We start from the raw sequence: 18490 nt of genomic DNA, 5'->3' as shown, positions 1-18490 counted from the left end.
GAATAGTATTACATCTTTTCTTTCTGCTTCTTAATTTCCCTTTGAGCAAACCGTACAAAGAAAACACCCACTTATCACTGATGGTAAGAAATTTTCTTGGCCAGTGAAAAGAGAAGATGCAGCTTCCAAGCTCTGTGGCTGCTGTCAGGAGGTAAGGAAATGCACTGTCCCCAACAGATGGATGAACCAAGATGCAGGAAGAGTGAACGATTTGCGTGCAATCGCACATTATGTCTATGGATAGGATTCAAAACCAAATGTTTCAGGCTAACCCCAGTAACCATTATTCTTCCTTATCTTGGGTCCATCAAGGAAAATGTCAGAACTTCCTGGAGACCAGAGCTGGCACAGGAAGACCCAAGGCAGAGCCACATGGGGCTGTGGAAGGATCTCACATATTGGGCCACCTGCAGCTTGTATTATCTTTGCTATGACATGGGTTGCTTCCTTCACAGACATTCAGAGAGGGTACACCAAGGAAGAGAGGGCTGTTCCCTTTCAAGGAATAAAAAGCAAGTGTGGGTTCAGTGAAAATTTCTGGAGAGCTCTCTTAAGCCACAAAAAGGGGTTGGGACCTTCACTGATGTCTGGGTTTTTTCACTGTCTCCTATTTTTGCAGGAAAATAGGTAAATGAAAGGTTAAAAACATCCCATGTTTATGAGGCAGTAACTGCTTCCTGGGCTAAATTAATTTATAAGCAACTTTTGAGTAAGATATACAGCCTGAGGCTTTAAACCAAGAGGTTGTCCATGGTGGCTTTATTGCCAGATTAATGTGGTATAACTCCATGTTACTCTTAGCAAACAGATATGTGGTCTCCTTTTTCTCTTCCTAAAATAATTTAATGAGAGAAAGGTAAAAAATGAAATGGGCTTTCAGTGTCAATTTTATCTGCAGCTATCAGTAGTACTGCATACTAGCCATAACTTTGCACTTGTTCCCTGGCTCTCTGCAATGTTCTTGGTATGCTTTAACACTAATTTCCATACCTTAGCCATCTTGGTTTGCTTTTAGATTTAACTCAGCTCTGAATTCTCCCACAAAAGGCTACTTTTGCTTTCAGATATCTGAATTTACTCAACCTAAATTCCAATTTAATTTTATTTTTCTTGGGAATCCAAGCAGTGAGCTTTCAGGGCTGAATCAGTAGCAGTGCAATGTCCTGTGCTGTAAATGGCAAGGCAAATCTGTTTCTTCTTATAAGGAATTAAAATAATTCACAGAGAGGAAAGTCATACAAAAGTGTGGAACTGAAGGATGGTTTCAGCAGTGTAAATCTACAGTTCTCTGAAAACTGGGTAGAGCTGCTCCTCTCTGCATTGGCATGGCTAAGAAGAGGGTTTATTCCAAAGTCTAAAGCTATTAGTATTGATAGGACTATATTTTCCCTGCAGCACAAAGCATTTAATTACTACCATCCCATCCATACAAGGCCCCTTCCCCCCAACATCGGACAGCCCCTGGCTCCCCAGGACTCTGCTCCGCTTGAAGCATCGTGAGGGAAGCAGAGTTCTAAGCCTGCAAGCAGAAATCCTATACTACAGGTTGGGAACTATTTGCATTCTCAGATGAGCATGACTGTGACTACACGATCTGTGACTACATGTGAGTAAAACATCATCCGGAGGACGGAGTGAGCCACAAGTACGCCCATGCCTTCTCACAGTGCTTGTTTCAGAGTCTCCCTGACATCTTGCAAAGTCAAGTCAGCAGTGGCTTGTTTGCAGGAGCAGCAACCTTGTGTTGCATGGCTATAATCTCCAGGCAGATTTTGTAATCATGGGCAAGACCTTGACTGGGGCTGGAGTGGGAAAGAATTGGCAATTGCCTGGCACTAAATATCTGTATGATTGTAAGGGGCCCTGGAAGGAGCTCCTTGGGACTGAATATGTCCTAAGCACAGTGATTAGCATTTGAGGCTGCACTTTCCTTCACTTTACACCTGAATACATAAAGAGAGACAGAGAGCAGAAATGCATCTCTCGGCACCATAACTGCTGTAATTGGCCGACATTACATTGATCACAGTGCTCCTTAATGACGAAAGCAAGGCAAAGTGCCTTCCAAATCAACATTTTTACACTTAGCTAAAAATGCTAACATTTGTATTTAATTAAGCATCCTTGCTAGTCCTTGTTGGAGGGGAATAGAAAAGGGAAGAGAGACACAGCAAAGCTACAAGTATGGCCTGGCAGAACTGACTCTGCAAGCAGGCACTTCCAGCTTGGGAAACCGGTGTGAAAAGGCTGGCTGTGTAAAACTGGCTAATATTTTGGAAAGTTCCTTCAAACTTGTTAACTCAGTACATCTGTAAATGCTGGCCATATTCCCAGCCTGTATTTTCAGCCCGCTTATCCTGTAAGCATTAATGTAGTATCTCTTTGGTTGTTATCAGACTTTGTCATTAACTCCCGAAGGTGTAAGGCAGGAGGAGGCAAAGCCCAGATCCAGATGGAGTGGTCAGCATTAATATGGCTGTACCATGGGGCATAGAGGAATGCTTTGTGATAATTGGTTAACGGCGCAAACATTCCCTTAGATTACCCTCAATAATCTGTGTTTCTCATACAGCTGTTACCTAAGGGTCCTTCAAATCCTTTGCAAGGCTCAAGACAACCATCATACTGGGGTCCAAAGAGCAGCACTGGTGATATATGTTTGACCAGTGGCATCCAAAACCATTTGGCACAGGAGCACAGAAGGAAAGAGCGGGACATGTTGGGGTGGGTGGTGAAATGGGGGGAAGCAAAGGTGTGGCTGAATAGTGGAGGTTTTGCTGTAGGGAACTCATATGGGGCATGACAAAGGGTTGGAGGATCTGTGTGCCAACATGGTAGGAAGCTAATCCATAGTAAAAAACAGGTTTCAGGGGTTTCTCTGCCCCTAGAACAGCTCTGTTTCTTTCATGTACATGATAGTGGGGTTCAGAATCTTGATTATGACCTGTAGGAGCTGCCATGAGGGAAACCTGCTATCCCCTACAGTGCTGAGGTTTTACAGGCAGACAGCTGGGGAGTGCTCAGGTCACACGTATGCACATGTGTCTGTGTAAGCAAATTGGTGATGCCTGTAATGCAATAATTTGCAACTGTCTAAGAGTTAACATAGCTTGTGGACTCATAAATTTTACTTTAACATGCAATTCTGCTCCAATAAGTGTCTATATAAAAATAGCACCTTCCTACTGAAGTGATCTGTTATCTGTGTGCGATCACATGCAAATCTGATTAATTTGCTGACTAAATTAGGGGGAATGGTTTTGAAAAATGGGTGCCTAAAGTTAGGTACTTATTATTTAGGTACCTAAATATTCAGTAAGACTTTAAGTGGTACTTAAGTCTTGTCACTTCGAGTTGCCCTTGGAGTAGCTTTTAAAATTAGATTACCTTTCTGGAGCCCTGAAGCACAGAATTAGATAAGTGGGACTGAAAATATTGTCTTCACTTTTATTGCTTATTATCTCTGTTGAAGCTGGAAATACGCAGCCACTCCGGGAGTGGGCGAGCAGAATTCTTTTTCGTTCCTTTTGCAATCATACAAGCCAAAAAGATGACAAATTAACTTCCAGATCACAGCATGAATTTGTAGACCTGGTAGCTGGAAAAACAAACCAAACATCATTTTTACTTGTGAACTGACTGCGTTTGATCTGGAAATCATTGAGATGCAATAAACATGAACTCCATGATCCTGTTTTTATGGAGTCAGTTTTCCGAGTAGAACCACACTTAACAAAACAATCATTATAATTGAGTAGCAGTGCTTGAGAAAAGGGCTGGATTGAAAATACTGTCGACAGGAGCCTTCTGTTTATCCCTGGAAGAGCAGAGACAGTGGTAGTGTAAGCTACAACACACTATTCTGCAAACAGTTGACACCCAAGGGACTAACTGGTTACAGCTTCAAGTGCACTTTTTTCACAGGTACCTGTTTTCTAGCAGTGGTGGGAGCACCTGAGTTAACAGTAGTGAGTGGTAGCATAGCCATATTGCTGAGCAGGTAGCAGTGACTTAGGGCACTTCACATTATTGGCACTTATGTAGCTCCACGATTGCTAAATAGTGTCTGGAAGCAAAGGGGTGAGGTGGTAGCTCAGTTGCTATTTCTTATGTGGTCTCCACACACAGGCTTACTACTGTCCTGTCAATTACTTCTGGCTGTGCAGAGCTTGGGCTTTTTTTCCTCCTTGATCTTTTTATGCTGACATCTGTCTGTTGGACATCAAAGTGCAATCTTTCAAAGCCACAAAGTCATATGACTTACCGAACACTTAAGTGATGATCTATACAAATGCAGACAAGCTTGCTCCTGGAGGAGGCATTCTTCTGTCTTGATGCGTTAAAACAGCTCTTTGTATTTGGGCAATAACAAAGATTCATTTGAACGTATTAGCTATCATCAGGGCTTGACCTCTTCAGAAAGTATTCTTTAGCGAAGGTTTTACAGTGGATTTGGAAAGACAGTTATTCTTGTCCTTGAGTAGAATCCGGGCAATTTATGTGCTCAGCTGACCTGCCATTTTGGCTTCAATGGATATTTATTCCCGTAACGTAGGATTTCTGTGCATGGTTGTGTTGCATTGGCTGAGGATGATGGTAATGGGCAGATTAAATGCGTGCAGAGAGAGATGCTGCTCAGGGTGACACATCCTTAATTGTCAGTAGCCTTACAGCAGGCAGTGTGCTCTGTACTGTAGCTCTTCAGTGCAGGGGAAGAAGAGAGTATTTATCTCTTTGTTTTTCTCTCTGTGTGTAAGTTCACAGAACATTTCCAAAGAAGCATCTCATGGCCATGAAAAGGTTGTTTGTATCATTTAGGCCAGTAATTTAATTTTGTACCTCTCCTGCATGGTAACTTTCTTCCCATAATATTTCAGTATGCATTTTTTTTATTCACAAGCATGTCATTATCGCTTTATCCTGCATTAGTAGTCAGTGTCATGTATCTTGACTTTCTGGAGTTAATGTACACCTTGCTATAAATGGATATTGCAGCATTTTATAGGGCTTCCCAGGAAATTGGTAGAGAGGGTAGCTGTATTTCTGCAGACTGCTTTTTTATCAGATCACAAAATTTAAGCAGGCAATACCAAGGGGATATTTTTCTGGCACTCTCAGTCCTATGTAATTCCCTGAACACTGCTGGTGGTCACTGGGCCAGATCCTGCAGTGGGATCCATTGGATGGGGTATAAAACAGAGATCGGTGGACTGATGAACATTTCCATGATATACTCCCCCCTCCCCCCCAATATTGGAACTAGACAATCTTTAAGGTCCCTTCCATCCCAAACCATTCTATGAGTCTATGTTTGACAGGAACAAGACTTCTGGCTAGAAAGTCATAGCTGCTTTTTCAGTGTAAGTTTGTAAATGGCAGGTTTATAAATGTTCTGCCTGGCCTTGACACCTGAGCTCCACCATCACTCAGTTGCCATGAAATACAGGAAATGCCACTGTGTGTTTGATTGCCTCCAAACCATAGCTGGCTCTGGCTATTTTAGACACTTTAGAAAATGCTCTCCCTGATGTGTTTGTGCAGTCCCGTACCAGTGATGCCGACTGGACCCCACAACAAAGCAGGCTGGAGGCAGGCCTGGATGCAGACGGAAGATGGATGGTGAGGGGCATCAGCACAACTACTATTTGTGATGACTGACACATGCATGTTGCACCAGCTGGTAGTGGCAGAGGGGTGGAAACAGATCTTCTTAATGTGCACCTGCTAATATAAATTAATTATTATAATAATGGAACCAAAGTGTGATGAATCTGTTCTTTCCAGCCTGCCTTTCATTCTGCCTTTGCTTTGGAAGCAGGCAGAAAAATATCACTGCATTTCTTTCTTTTCCTTTGTGCAGTTGATTTGCCATTTTTGTTTTGTCATCGCTCCTAATGGTTCATCGACTTCTGGCTGTGACTTGTCATTTATTCAAAGATGTATTAGCGTGGTAGTGCCTAAGAGTTATTGAACAACATAATGGACAAGTCATTCCAGCAGCAGAGCTGGAGTTTTCAGAAAAAGGTCATGGAAGCCCTGGGCTGAGTTATAGACTGGAAACATGGCCACATTTTTGTCCTTTCGTCATCAAAGCTAGAACCAGAATACAAGAAGGTGCATGTGGCTGCACATTTGTGTTGGAGAGCAGGGATGCCTTGCGTGAGATGTGTGTGCAGGATAGATTCGTGACTGGAGAAAAAGATTTAAATGGATTATTACAACTGTTGCAGCCAGAAGAGTGAAAGTAGGAGATGTGGAAGAAAGGAGAAGCTATTTTTTCCCCTCATCTCTAATTTACAGAAGCTAATAAATGTGGGTTTTTTTGTCTACTTAGCTTGGTTTAGATTAGGGTCTGCTTCTCAGTATTATATTAAAATAAGGTTCTGCGCTGCCTGTGGCAGCATCCTGGTAAGGCACAACAGGCTGCAGTAGGGCACCTGTGATCAAGGTGTAATTTCATTATCTTTCAGAGACCTTTCTAATGAACTTTTGGACTGTTACTGGCTCTTTGCATGTGGCAGTTCCCTCATGCCTGGAGCTGCTGGTTTTTGCAGAGTGTGCAGTCAGTGAAACTGAAATGAGGGAAACCACCAATCAGTAAAATCCCTTCAGAAGAAGGGAAGATATGATGGGAAAAGGATTTTATAATGCAAGCTGCAAAATTAAAAAAAATATTGCCAGTATATTATACTTCTGCCACCTTTGTTGAAATTAAAAAATAAGGAGACAAGGTCAGGTCTGTGGCTTCTGCATTTGCAACCTGGCAGTGGGCTAGAAAAAGGGGCCCCAAACTACATCCCTGTGTTTTAAGGATGAGTTGGATTGTCATTTCACTCCAGCTGTCACGGGTCTATAGAGCAGCAGCTTGCACCCTCTGGAGATCAGTCAGATCTCATTAACCTGTAGCCAGTGACTTGTGCAGCTCTGACCTCCCCCTTAGTAAAAGAGAAGGCAATTCACTGCATTTAGGTGATAATCTTGTTAGACCTGTTTTAGCCCCTTCCATAAAGAAAGGTATGTTTGGGATGAAGAACATATTTCTGGTAAGTCTGGTGTCCAGTCTCAGTCTAACGGGGTATGCAAAATGGAATTAAATGTGTATCATTTGTATTTGAAGGCTGCCCAGTGACTTTGTGTAACTGCCTTCTGGTGGCTGTCATTTCAGCAAATTTAAGGATTGCTTGTCCAGGAAGAGATCCAGATAGTTAGTGAGGCTTTAATCCTAGTTATCTCTTTATATGTGTCCTTAGCTGGAGCAAACTAAAGGAAAGCTGCACTTTCAGCCCACTGGTGATCCTTTTCTATTCAACATTGCAATAATATTGCAGGGTGTTTACCACAAAAATGTCAAGCTTCTTACAGCAGTAAGTCTTAGGGCTATAAACATTTATACTAGCATGCTAAAGAGATTTGGGCATAGGGCCTGTACTGGCATTAGGGAGCAGCTGAAAATACATGTAGGCTAACATTAGATTAAACAGAGGCAATTTAATTGGCATTTATACATTGAGAGAAGGAAAAAATAGCAAATGTGCCTAGGAAGCTTTTAGAAATCAGGGACGTAATTTGCTTTCCAAAATGATTCACAGCATCTCATGTTAGCAGGTTTCTGCATTTAACAGCAGCAGGGTTAGGACTCGGTGGGGTAGGTTCTCATCGATGTTTTTGTTGTTAGGGTCTGTTCAGCCCCCTCAGTGCTTTTGGTCTGCTCTTTGGCATCAGAGTTACAAGTGGCTGCACTCCGCAATAGGACCCAGATGAGGGTGAAAGTGGCAGGTGGAGAGGCAGGAGATTATTCATTGACTGGCATGATTCAGTCATCCATAAAATGATTTTCGTTAATGTTTAATGCGTGTCAAGAATGTCAGCATCCGTACGAGAGGCAGATAAATTATTTAGTCCTATGAGTGTCTTGTCTCCCCCCTCCTGCTGATGTATGTAAAATGTTTGCCCTGGTTTTGTTTAGATTTAGGATGTTGTTGCAGAAGTTAAACCAACCACTGTTACACCCAGAGCATTCCTTTGTGAGACCCTTGGAGGAGCTACTGCTGCTGCTTTCCAGGTCGGTGCTTCGTTAGAGAGGTCTGGACAATATGAAGTCAGCTGCAAGTGGGTTTTTAGATTGGTTTGCAGAGGAGTAGACCCTGGGAAACTGAAATAAGGACAGAAGAGTAGGGTGTGAAAGGAGGCCCTGCTCTCCTGTGGGGATCTGCTGTCAGAGCAGCCCAGCATCCCAGTGTAGGCCATGAACCTTTCCTGCACCCCTGCAGGGCTGTGCTGCACCTGATGTTAACTGGCATGCTTTCTTCTGCCATTCTTGCTACCTTGGTGTTGCTAGTTTTGTCTGAAGGTGCATCACTTAGAGACCTGCGGCCACCTCATTTGGATGAACTGTGTCATCATCCTCAGCGGTGGGCACTGCCTCTGTGATCTCAGCAGGACTTCGTACCCCTCTGCAGGGCTGGTTTCTACTTGCGGGCCCCGTTTCAAGAGTTTAGGACATGGACCTTGCTTTATCCCTAAGTGGAGAATTTGTGCTTAGGAAGGGAAAACCCCCTTTGAGTTGCAGGTTTGGGGTTTCACTTTGTTGAATTTTTTAAATTAGCTTCACAGGATGACGCAGTAGTTGCAAGCTGAAATCACAAGTCCTAGCAGAAAGAGGGACCAAAGGGGATGAGCAAAGGAAGAAATGAATCTGATCAGAGGGGTTTTGAGGGGAGGTGAGATATGGAAATATAAGCCTAATTAATAGTGAGGCTGTAGTTTCTGAATATTGGATGAACCCCAATCAAAAATTACTAATTTAAAACCCACTCTGACACTCACACTAGACACAACCATCCTTCCTGTGCAGGGATTTTTCTGAAGGCAGTGGGCACTTTGTCAGCCTGTGTGTCTGCTTGGCTGAGGCATGTTGAACCCTGTCAAAAATGAAAAAGAGAACTCTGCATTAAAGCGAAAACGTATGGATTGTTTTTTAAACACGGGGGAAATGGTATTGCTTTGTTTGGGATTTTTTTTTTTTCTTTTAGGGAAGTCACAGGCCTTGGGACAAGGATCTCAATGGGCCTCTAATTAAAGTTGCTTTCTTACTGTCTGGCATGAAATCCCCCTGAGAGGCAGATGTTTGCAAAGCACACTTGAGGCACTGGCATATGGTTCCTTTGTAAGGCTGGCGTTTCAGCAAAGTGCCTCCTGAATGTTGTACATACTTAGATATTTTATTTTATTTCTTTGTCCTGGAGAAGTTACTGGCGGCTGGGGACCTCCAGGGTCCAGGAGGGAGGCTTTTTGAGAGACACATGGGAAACCCTAAGCACATCACTGATATGTGACAGATGCAGGCAGGTGCCCTGGTGCAGCTCTGTGGAAAAAGCCTATTGACTAAACCATTGCCAGTTAAAGGAAATTATTCTAACCTACAGAATTTAATAAAGGATGAAGACCCTGGGTACCCAACCTCTGGAATCTGACAGAAGACTTGCATCCTTCTTACAGGAACCCATTAACAGGTCTAAACATTTTACAGGATTACAAGCTTCTGAGGAATGTTTCCATAAGGAGTCCAATTGTAATTAGGAGGGGACTGAAATTAATAGAAAATATTCTTGCACGCTGGGCTTGGGTAGAAACCATGGCCGTACTTAGAAAGCGGCCTGTAGCTCTTCATTAACACCATAAAAGACTGTTGCATCTGGACTGTCACTGATGTGTAGTGCAATCTACAAGACACTTAATGACTAAAAGCTCAAGGTGCTGAATACACTCACCTCCCTCTGGGGCAGCACATCCGTGCCTTGCACACTTAAGAAATAAACCACCAGATTTTGTCTCAGATGACCTAATTTTTTCCAATTCTTTTACCATCTCCCTTTCCTTCCCCAAAAATTCTGTGATCACCAGAGCAAGTCTTTCCTACTGTCGCTGCCTCATTTTTGGCTATCTATAAAAGCACACTGCAACAGTTCCCTGCCTCAGAAAGGCTTTTTGAGACAAAATTAATTCATGTACGTAAGGTGCTTTTGAGGTCTGTGGAGCTGACTGTGCTTTACTAATGTGGACAGTCATTATTTTCATTCTCTAGAGAAGAAAACCAAGATCTAGCACAGTTAAAACAGCTTGTTCGGGATCACAAGGCAATTTAGGAGCTGAACCACAAATAGAGCCAAGTCTTTTGACTGGCAATCAGATGTTCTATCCACAGGGCTACCTATAATGTCTAATTATTTTTCTAAGGGTAAGAACTGAAAGATCTCAGCCTGATTCCAAAGTCCTGATGGAAATAGAAAGCAAATGCATAAAAGATTGACTCACAGTTGTTGCATTCTCTTAGCATCTCTATTAGTGTATGTTTAAAATGGAACAAATAAAATTCCCTGTGGATAGAGATGAGGCAGAGCCTTTGCCGCAGATTGTGCATTAATTCGGTATCCTTCTGACCCTTTGAATGGTTTTATGGCATGTATCAAAAGGCAAAGCCTGGCTGCTGGCTTAGGTAGGATGCACAGGATGCAGTGTTTTAGGCTTCAGGTGCTGAACACAGCTTATTTGAGGCCACGTGTGCACAGCGGCTAATGAAGTCTCATGCTTGCTGCAAGCGGCTGTATCTTTCTTGAAGCCTTTCCTATTTTTTTGGCATGCTTACATGCTGAGGCTACTGTTTAAATGTGTGGACATTCAAAGGCTGTGCTGGGAGGCTCGATGCTGCCAAGTACCTCGTGGAAGGAATAACAATCTCATCAATTAGCAAGCTCCCCCAAAACCCAGCCCTGCCTTTCTGTATTACAGGCAGGGGAGGGAAGTGGGCTGTGCAGGGATTCAAGCAGTGGGAAATCAGAGGGACCAACCTGTCCATGTAAAAGGCAGTTGAAAAGCAGTTGGACCTCTGACAAGCACTGGCAAAACTTGGAAGTGGAGGTAGCCTGTAGTATTGCCACCCAATAGCTGTGGCCAGAAAGATGTTGCAGCAAGTAGTAGTGGTGTATAATGAATAAAAGGAAGGACAGAATAAGGAAACACAGAGAAAATATTAGTCCTGGGCTGACCCCAAGTAGTACACATATAATATTACACATATAATACAACAACATTCATCTTTTCATTGTAGAATAAATGCAGCAATGTAATGAATATAACTTTTGTTTCAGCTGGGATAAAGTGCTAGGCATGTGGTGCTGTGCAGACCATCTATTCAGTGTCCATGATTCTTGCAACTTTTGAAGCCATGGCATGGGTCTGTAATTCACATTAAGAAGAATAATAACCTTTGTTAGTTAAGCATATAGCTCTGGGTTAATCTTCAGTAATAGCTGGTAATGAAACTTACAGATTAATTTTCTATTTTTTTTCTGGCAGGGGCTGCCTTTAGATTCAGTTCAATGCAATCCTTCTATCGTCTGCGAAGTCAAAACTGGCTCTTCTGTTGCCTGCAGCGGGGAAGTGTGACAGGAGAGCCTTACAGGCTCCTGGGAGGCTCAGGGCATTAAAGTCTTCTTTCTTTGTATCAGGGATCACGCTGTTGTCCACAGAGGAGCGATCGGCAGATGCAGAGTGTCCAGCCCCATTTATCTCTGCCAGATGGTGCTAAAATGCTAGTCCGGAACACATGTTACTTCTGTTCTACCAAATGCTCATGCCATGCTGTGGCCTCTCTGCCTCTGAATCAATGAGCCTCAGCCAGCAAAATCCCAGCAGCAAAGGCCCCGGCAGCCCCTGGCTAAGCCCCTCTCCATTGCTTGTAGAAAATCAGAGAAATCTGTCTAGGAAATCTCACAGCCCTGCAGGGACAGACAGTAGTGTGCAGGAGAGGGAGGAAGGGGTTAAAGAGGGTTTAGCGCACACACAAGGTAAATATTTGAGGCAGAAATGCACAAAGAAAGAATAATGGGGAGAGAAGGGCAGGCGGAGGAAGCAAAAAGTGAAAAGAGAAGAAAACAGAGGATTATATTCTGCCAGAAGACAAAGGGATGGTTGTATGTGAGAAGCATTGGGGAAATGAGGGTCCAGCTCTGCGCAAACTTTCTGTCTGACACTGGACAAGTCAATCTTTCTGTGACTCAGTTTGCAAAGGCTACAATGGGAATAATAAAGTTTCCTTTGTTCTGCCTTTCTCTGCTCACATCAGATGTCCCTTCTGTTTGTATTTTGTAGAAAGCCAAAATGCACTTGGCTTTCACTGCAAACACAAAATCCATTGAGAATTTGGGAGGAAAAAGAAGAGGTAGGAAGCCAAGAAGGCGATGATAAACCTAGAAGATAACTGCTCCAAAAACTGGGGAGGCAGAGGAGTACAAGAGAGACCTTTACTGAGGGAGGAAGAAAGAATATGGACCGGATTAATGCTACTATTGCCTCCTGGACTCCAGCACAGTTCCTTGAGGTGTGGGTTTAGCCCAAGGTGTTCAGTTTTGCTTGGTTAAAGAAACTTCATGCTGACATTTTTAAATAGTCAAAGCTGTTCTGAGAGCTGAGAGAATGTGGGCTGCCTTTCCTGAAACATTGCATGGGACTTGGGATGAACAAATCCTGCTGAAGGCATCAAGAGCCAAGTGATTAAGCCCCATGCGGTGCTCTGACAGGAGGCCTTCTTCTTGCCTACGCATACTTTTTTAAGTATAGAAAGTATTTCCATATTTCCAGCAGCTGATCTTTATTCGAAGCCAAGAGCTGCATTTTTCATATTAGAGCTGAAGCTTTTCTAGGAAAAGCCACTCTGGAGGAGACCATTGGTTCATGTAGCCTAAGACAGTGTCTCCGACAGAGGCCCTGCTCCCTGCTTAGTGAAAGAAATCCTAAAGCCCACAGGACTCTCTCCAGGGATAATTTCTGTTTCACTCCAAGAGTTAGAGTTTGGCTTTCAGTTCAAACTCTGTAGGCTGATATTCTTTCCAAAACTCTTGCTTATTTTATTAATCTTTAAAGTTCCCTGGAGCTGTTTGCTGTTCACAGGTCTGTAACCTGCTTGGGAAGCCCCTTGAGCTGCTGACCTCCACATCAGCAGCAGTTAGCTCCCTAGGCTACCTGGGACATTTGTGTGGGGAAAAAGGAATTTTCTCAGCTCCAGGTTTGCTGCATTCAACATGGACACATGTCTTAAGCTTCCCTTTTCACCCAGCTGGCTTCTCATTATAGCATCTCACCTAAAACTGTGAGTTGTTTTTGCCATGCAGGGAATCCCTGCTGGGAGACAGGCTGTGCATGTGTGACACTGCTCTGCCCTGAAACGTGACTCAGCCATGCTGAAGATCCACTGTTTTAATATTTCAGTGCTTCCGAGTTAACAGGAGTATGTTATTCTGTCAACTGCTCCAGCAGGCATGGTGTATTTTTCTTGTGTCACTGGAGTAATAAGTTTGTGGATAGTCATAGCATCCTGGTAGGTGGATAGCACATTAAGCCAAGGCATGATAGAGGTGTGAGGGGCTGCAGGGTAACTGAGACATGGAACCATGTCAGCAATTACAATGCTCAAGCTTCTTTGAAGACCGTGGTGAGACTTGCAGGTAGAAGGGCAAGAGGGGCACTGTTGGGTAGTCCCATGCTTATGATGATGGTGAGGCAGAAATCAAGTGCATGGACAGTGCGCAGCATGGCTCAGTGTCCATTCCACCCTTCCTTCATCCACCTTTTCTGTGTACTCCTGCTGCAGAAGGGCTTGTGTCTTACAGGAGTAAGAGAGAGGTGTAGGGCAGAATACAAAGCACAGCCTTTGTCATCATCTAGTAGCAAACTGGCTAGGTGGTTGTATACCCAGGGCTCTGCAGCAAAAATTACATGGTGCTATGCAGACATGGTTTTGGGTCCAGCACACAAACAAGCGAAACAAATGTATTAGAAACAGCTGGGGAATAGGATGAAAATGAGTATTATTGCGGTATGCTTATAACAACTTATGAACTGGGAAATGCATCATTGCTGCTCTGGGCCCTCCTGGAGACAGATTTGATGTTGCTTTTGGAGCCCTCATTAAAGCCATTGCTTTTCCATTTAGGCATCCCTTCCCTGAGCCTTTGCTGGAAAACCTGAGAGCATGCTCTGAGATGTAGCTGCTAGCTTGAAGATTTTATCAGAAGCTGGAGTGACCTCTGAAAGCAGTGGTCATGGCCTCAGCTCTGGGTCATAAGCTGCTACTTGCATGAGCACATACATCACCCACGGCAGGGGCGTTGCTTTAAGCACTGACCTACCTTCAGGAGTTTCCTCCCTCATCCTGAGGGACATTTTGCATCTCATCAATTTTTGTTGATTTCCTGGCCCTAGGATGGCCTCACAGCTTTCTGATTTGTTCATCAGTTTGCAGTGTGTCTGGCCTGTCCTGGAGGACACTGAGGAAGGCAAAAAAATCTGCTGGCAGCACTGTCCCCATTTGTATCTTCCCTTGCCTTTCCTGTCAAGCCCTTTGCCTGCATCCTGTCCTGCTGCAGCTCAGGAGGTGACCCTCTTTAAAAGTCATACATTTTTCTCCTGGTCTCCATGCATATTACCTGATGCAGTTCTTCCTTGTGGGGGAGCATCTGAAATTGTCTTTCAGCCCTCAGTATAGTGCTTCTTGCTAAGAAGTCCTTACTGTGTGGTTTGCATATACGTATACCAAAACCACTAATTTTTTTTGGTTTTGTTGACTAGACTTCAGTTGTACAATGTCTGCTGCATAGTTAAGTGCCTAAGAATTGACTTTGCTGTTTCCCTGACAAATTTAACAAATATTGGCCAAAACTCAGCTTGGACTGACACTGCCAATCTTGCAGCTGGAGAAATTTGGCCCAGTGCTCCTCTTCAGTGTCTTGGAGCCATTGTGATGTGTCTAGCATGCTGGCTGTTCTTGTTTGCTTCATGGTCGGATGAGATGCTTATATACAAAGCTTCTTAAATTCCAAACGTTCCCTGTGGCTGAATGGTTCCTCCATTTGATGTGAAAGCTAGCCAGAGCCTGGGATCTGAGACATTATTCTTGTTAAGAGGATAGGTTAATAGCAAAGTCTCGTATATTTAATACAGAGTGCCAGAAGTCCTGGTTACTTTAATGCAGAAGGAGTTCAGCAACCAGGACTAGTTTCCCTGGTCCTCAAACACTTTACTGACACAAAGCACTCTTTAGGGATCTCTCAGGACTGTGCTGCAATGCCTGTTTAAATTGTAGTGACATTGGTCTTGGCTTTAAACTGAATTACATCACTCCTTTCTATGCTGATTTTAGTGAGTGTAGACTTAGTTGATGAGTTTGCTCATCTTCTGGAGCTGAGTGTTACAGAGGTGACACAGGCTCAGATGCAGGTGAAAATGGCTGTTATGGTCTTCATCCCATCTGCTTCATATGTGTGCATGCATCATAGAATCATAGAATGGTTTGGAGTGGAAGGGACTTTAAAGTTCCAACCCCCCTGCCATAGGCAGGGACACCTTCCACTAGACCAGATTGCTCAAAGCCCTGTCCAGCCTGGCTTGAGCAATTCCAGGGATGGGACATCCAAGCTTCTCTGAGCAAACTGTTCCAGAATCTCACAACCCTAATAGTAAAGAATTCCTTCCTAATGTCTATCTAAATCTACCCTTTTTCAGTATAAAGCCATTCTCCCTTGTCCTATTACTACGTGCCTTTGTGAAAAGTTCTCCAGCGATCAAATCACTGTACCCTTACAGGCTGCATGAGGCAAGAAATATATGACAATATATAGGGAGGGCTTTTATTTCCATTCCCGTTTTCAGACCCAGATGTTCATGTGTCATCTGCTGTGTTCAGCAAGAAAGACATGGTGGCCAGAACAACATTGCCATATTTCTAGCCAGTCAAGAAAGCTGCTTAGTGAGCAGACTCTCTTGCCCTGGTACCATCCCTGAAGAATGGTGGTTACTGCCTTCCTGTGAAAGGTAGAAAGTGAAAACACGGGGTTTCAAATATGTTCAACTCTTTGATAAGCTGGAATAGATTTAAGGCCATATTGAAGATCACTTGTCATGATGAGTATTCACTACCCAGTGATGGATGAGTTATTTTTCAGGCAATTCAAGTATGTTCTTCAAATCCACCTTTTGTTTTGTAATAGTGCTGATGGAATAGCAGTGTCTGGCTTGTTGAGGAGCGATCCATTACTGCTGGTCTTTTGCAAAGCAGAAAGATGCTGCTGGTGGCTGTGGCTGAGAACACTGGCAGTTCTTTTCCTAAGGCTTCTAGAAGAGTAAAAGTCTGGGATTTCTTTGGTGAACTTTCAGGAAACATGAAATAATGTGGCACTGCAGGGAAGGCAGATGGCCTGTGCAGGTATATTTAACATGTAATCAAACAGCATGTATTACATAAGGGTGTGCTGTGGCTTCAAAACACCCCTTACCCAGAGGAGACTTTGACTGGCTTGTAAGCGTGTCCTTCCTTTGAGTGTGGTCCCCACCTTGAGACCTTCCATTTCCAGCTGTACTATGTAAAGAGGAGAGGAAGGGGAAAAGCTTTTGTTAAGCCAGCTCCTGTGCAAATCTGCCTCAAGGGGGCTGATGCTAAATGGGTATGCATGTGCTGTAACATTCCCTGTAATTTTGCCTGGACTGTGTTCAAAACTGTGAAGGGAGAAGGCTCTTGGCTGAGTCTGCAGGCTGGGCATCTCCCAGGCTTGGTAGTATGGTCTGTGAAACAGGCAGTGGGGCTAAACCTGCTTACTTGGTGGGAAATGTGTTAACCTTTCAGAAGTTCTGAGAGATAAAGTGATGAGCTGATTCTCTGTATTTTCTTTCTACAAACATCAATATTTATGCTACTTGTGAATCGGATATTGGAGTCTGTTTCTTGGTGCTTTTATGTGATTTATAGACTTCCTCCACCTGATTTTGAGAAACATGGAGTGTCCATGAAGCTGGGAACAAGGATATGCTCTCAACTAATGTAGCTTTCCTGTTTTCTTTTTTTATAGGCTCTTTTCGAAATGATGGTTTAAAAGCTGCCGATGTTCTTCCTATACTGAAGGAGAAAGTGGCCTTTGTGTCAGGTGAGCACATCTTTGCTGGATCCCTGCAGCCTAACATGAGCACCATCTGCCATGTCCTGTTTTTTACGGTGCTTCAGAGTCACAAGGGAACAGTTTTGTGTTTGGACTTGATATACTTAAATTAGCTGTTCTGCTAAGAAAAGGGCTGTATGGGGAACAGGGCTATCCACTAAGACTGACAGTGTTGGAAACTAGCCCATGTTGATTTTCTTCAGATTCTGAGAAACAGGTAAATGGGCAGCATGAGTGGGATGAAATGCAGCTTCTTAGCTCCCGCCCAGACCTATGCTGCCTCAGCTTTCAGAACGGTTCAGGGATGCTGCTTTGGGTTCAAGGCCAGTGAATATCAATAATTCCTGTTTGTAGGAAGTGCTCAGACCTGTAAAACCCTGGTGTTTCAGTTGCAATCCCAATCAACTTGCAGTTAAAAGTACCATTCAGTTGCATTTGCATAATAACTCAGATGCTCAAAGGTCTCCTGCCATCCCATACAAAGATTTACAGCCTTCATTTAGGAGACAAATCTCAAGGACCTGGGGGTGGATGAGGACTAGACGATATGGAAATGTCTTTGAGAATGGTTTGGATGATATTGTTTCTGGTGTGAATTACAACTTGTCAGGGAGAGGGGGAAGAGAAAGTCTGAACCGATCCTAATCTTCAGTGAAGTCACTCAAATTGACAGCATAAAACCAGGGTATTATCAAACCAGGGCAGCATAAAACTGGGGTATTATAAAACCACAGACACACAGGGCCAGTGTTTCTGATGATTGCAGACCATTAAGGCTGCTTTCGGTGATCTTCTCTGTTGTAAAGAGAAAATCTGAATCAGTAATAGCTGCCCTTCTTGTTTGCAGTCTGCTTTTGTTTCCTTCATCTTCTCAGTAATGCTGACTGCATAGGGGAGTAGCAGTGAGGCTGTTAGGTGCTTGGACTCTTCCTCCCAGCTGCTGGAGCCAGGCTTGTGAGGATGATGCTTGTCACCCTCCTGAGCCATGGAGATGTCTTGCCAGGCAGGAAAAGCTTTTGCCTTCACTACTGATTGGTGTGTGATGTCTTCCCATGTAGCAACAGTTAAATGGTCCAGGGATCACGAGTCCTGCAGTGACTTGAGCAAACTATTTGTGGCTCTAATAAACCCTATACTTTCTGACTCATGATGTGACGATCCAGGACTTTGAGGGAAGTTTGTAAGAGACCAAAAGCCTAATGTGAAAACCCAAGACTATCCCAACTGTACTTGCATGCAGGCCTACTTTATCTCACACTGATTTTTCATTCTGAATGCCCTGAAATGTTTTACATAGTTTTTGGCTTTCACTGCTCCAAAGATGGGAATGTATTCATAAAAATACAGTGTACCTGCAGAGCAGTTTGCAACACAGAGACTCTGCTGAAATTTGGTTCTTGGCTCTTGCTGTCTCTTCCCGTGGAAATGACTGCAGGATCATTTGGTAGTTCATGGAATATTTAATAATGACAACCTGTCTGGATCGTTTACATAGCCCCTTCCAC

At 43.6% G+C, this 18490-nt stretch overlaps 1 protein-coding gene across 14 annotated transcripts in view; it reads left to right on the top strand.

The window, feature by feature from the left end:
• KALRN (kalirin RhoGEF kinase) overlaps positions 1-18490 on the top strand; it is a 520424-nt gene that overhangs the window by 144814 nt on the left and 357120 nt on the right. For all 14 annotated transcript variants that reach the window (XM_062607041.1, XM_062607047.1, XM_062607043.1 and 11 more), the window contains one exon: positions 16899-16973. In XM_062607041.1, the coding sequence (XP_062463025.1) occupies positions 16899-16973 (75 nt within the window). The remainder of the gene's footprint in view (positions 1-16898; positions 16974-18490) is intronic.

The sequence above is a fragment of the Pezoporus occidentalis genome, unplaced genomic scaffold, assembly GCF_034315485.1.
Source record: "Pezoporus occidentalis ecotype Australia unplaced genomic scaffold, CSIRO_AGI_Poc_V1 ctg12, whole genome shotgun sequence".
NCBI classification, from domain to species: domain Eukaryota; kingdom Metazoa; phylum Chordata; class Aves; order Psittaciformes; family Psittacidae; genus Pezoporus; species Pezoporus occidentalis.
This window is presented reverse-complemented; position numbering and strand designations above follow the sequence as displayed.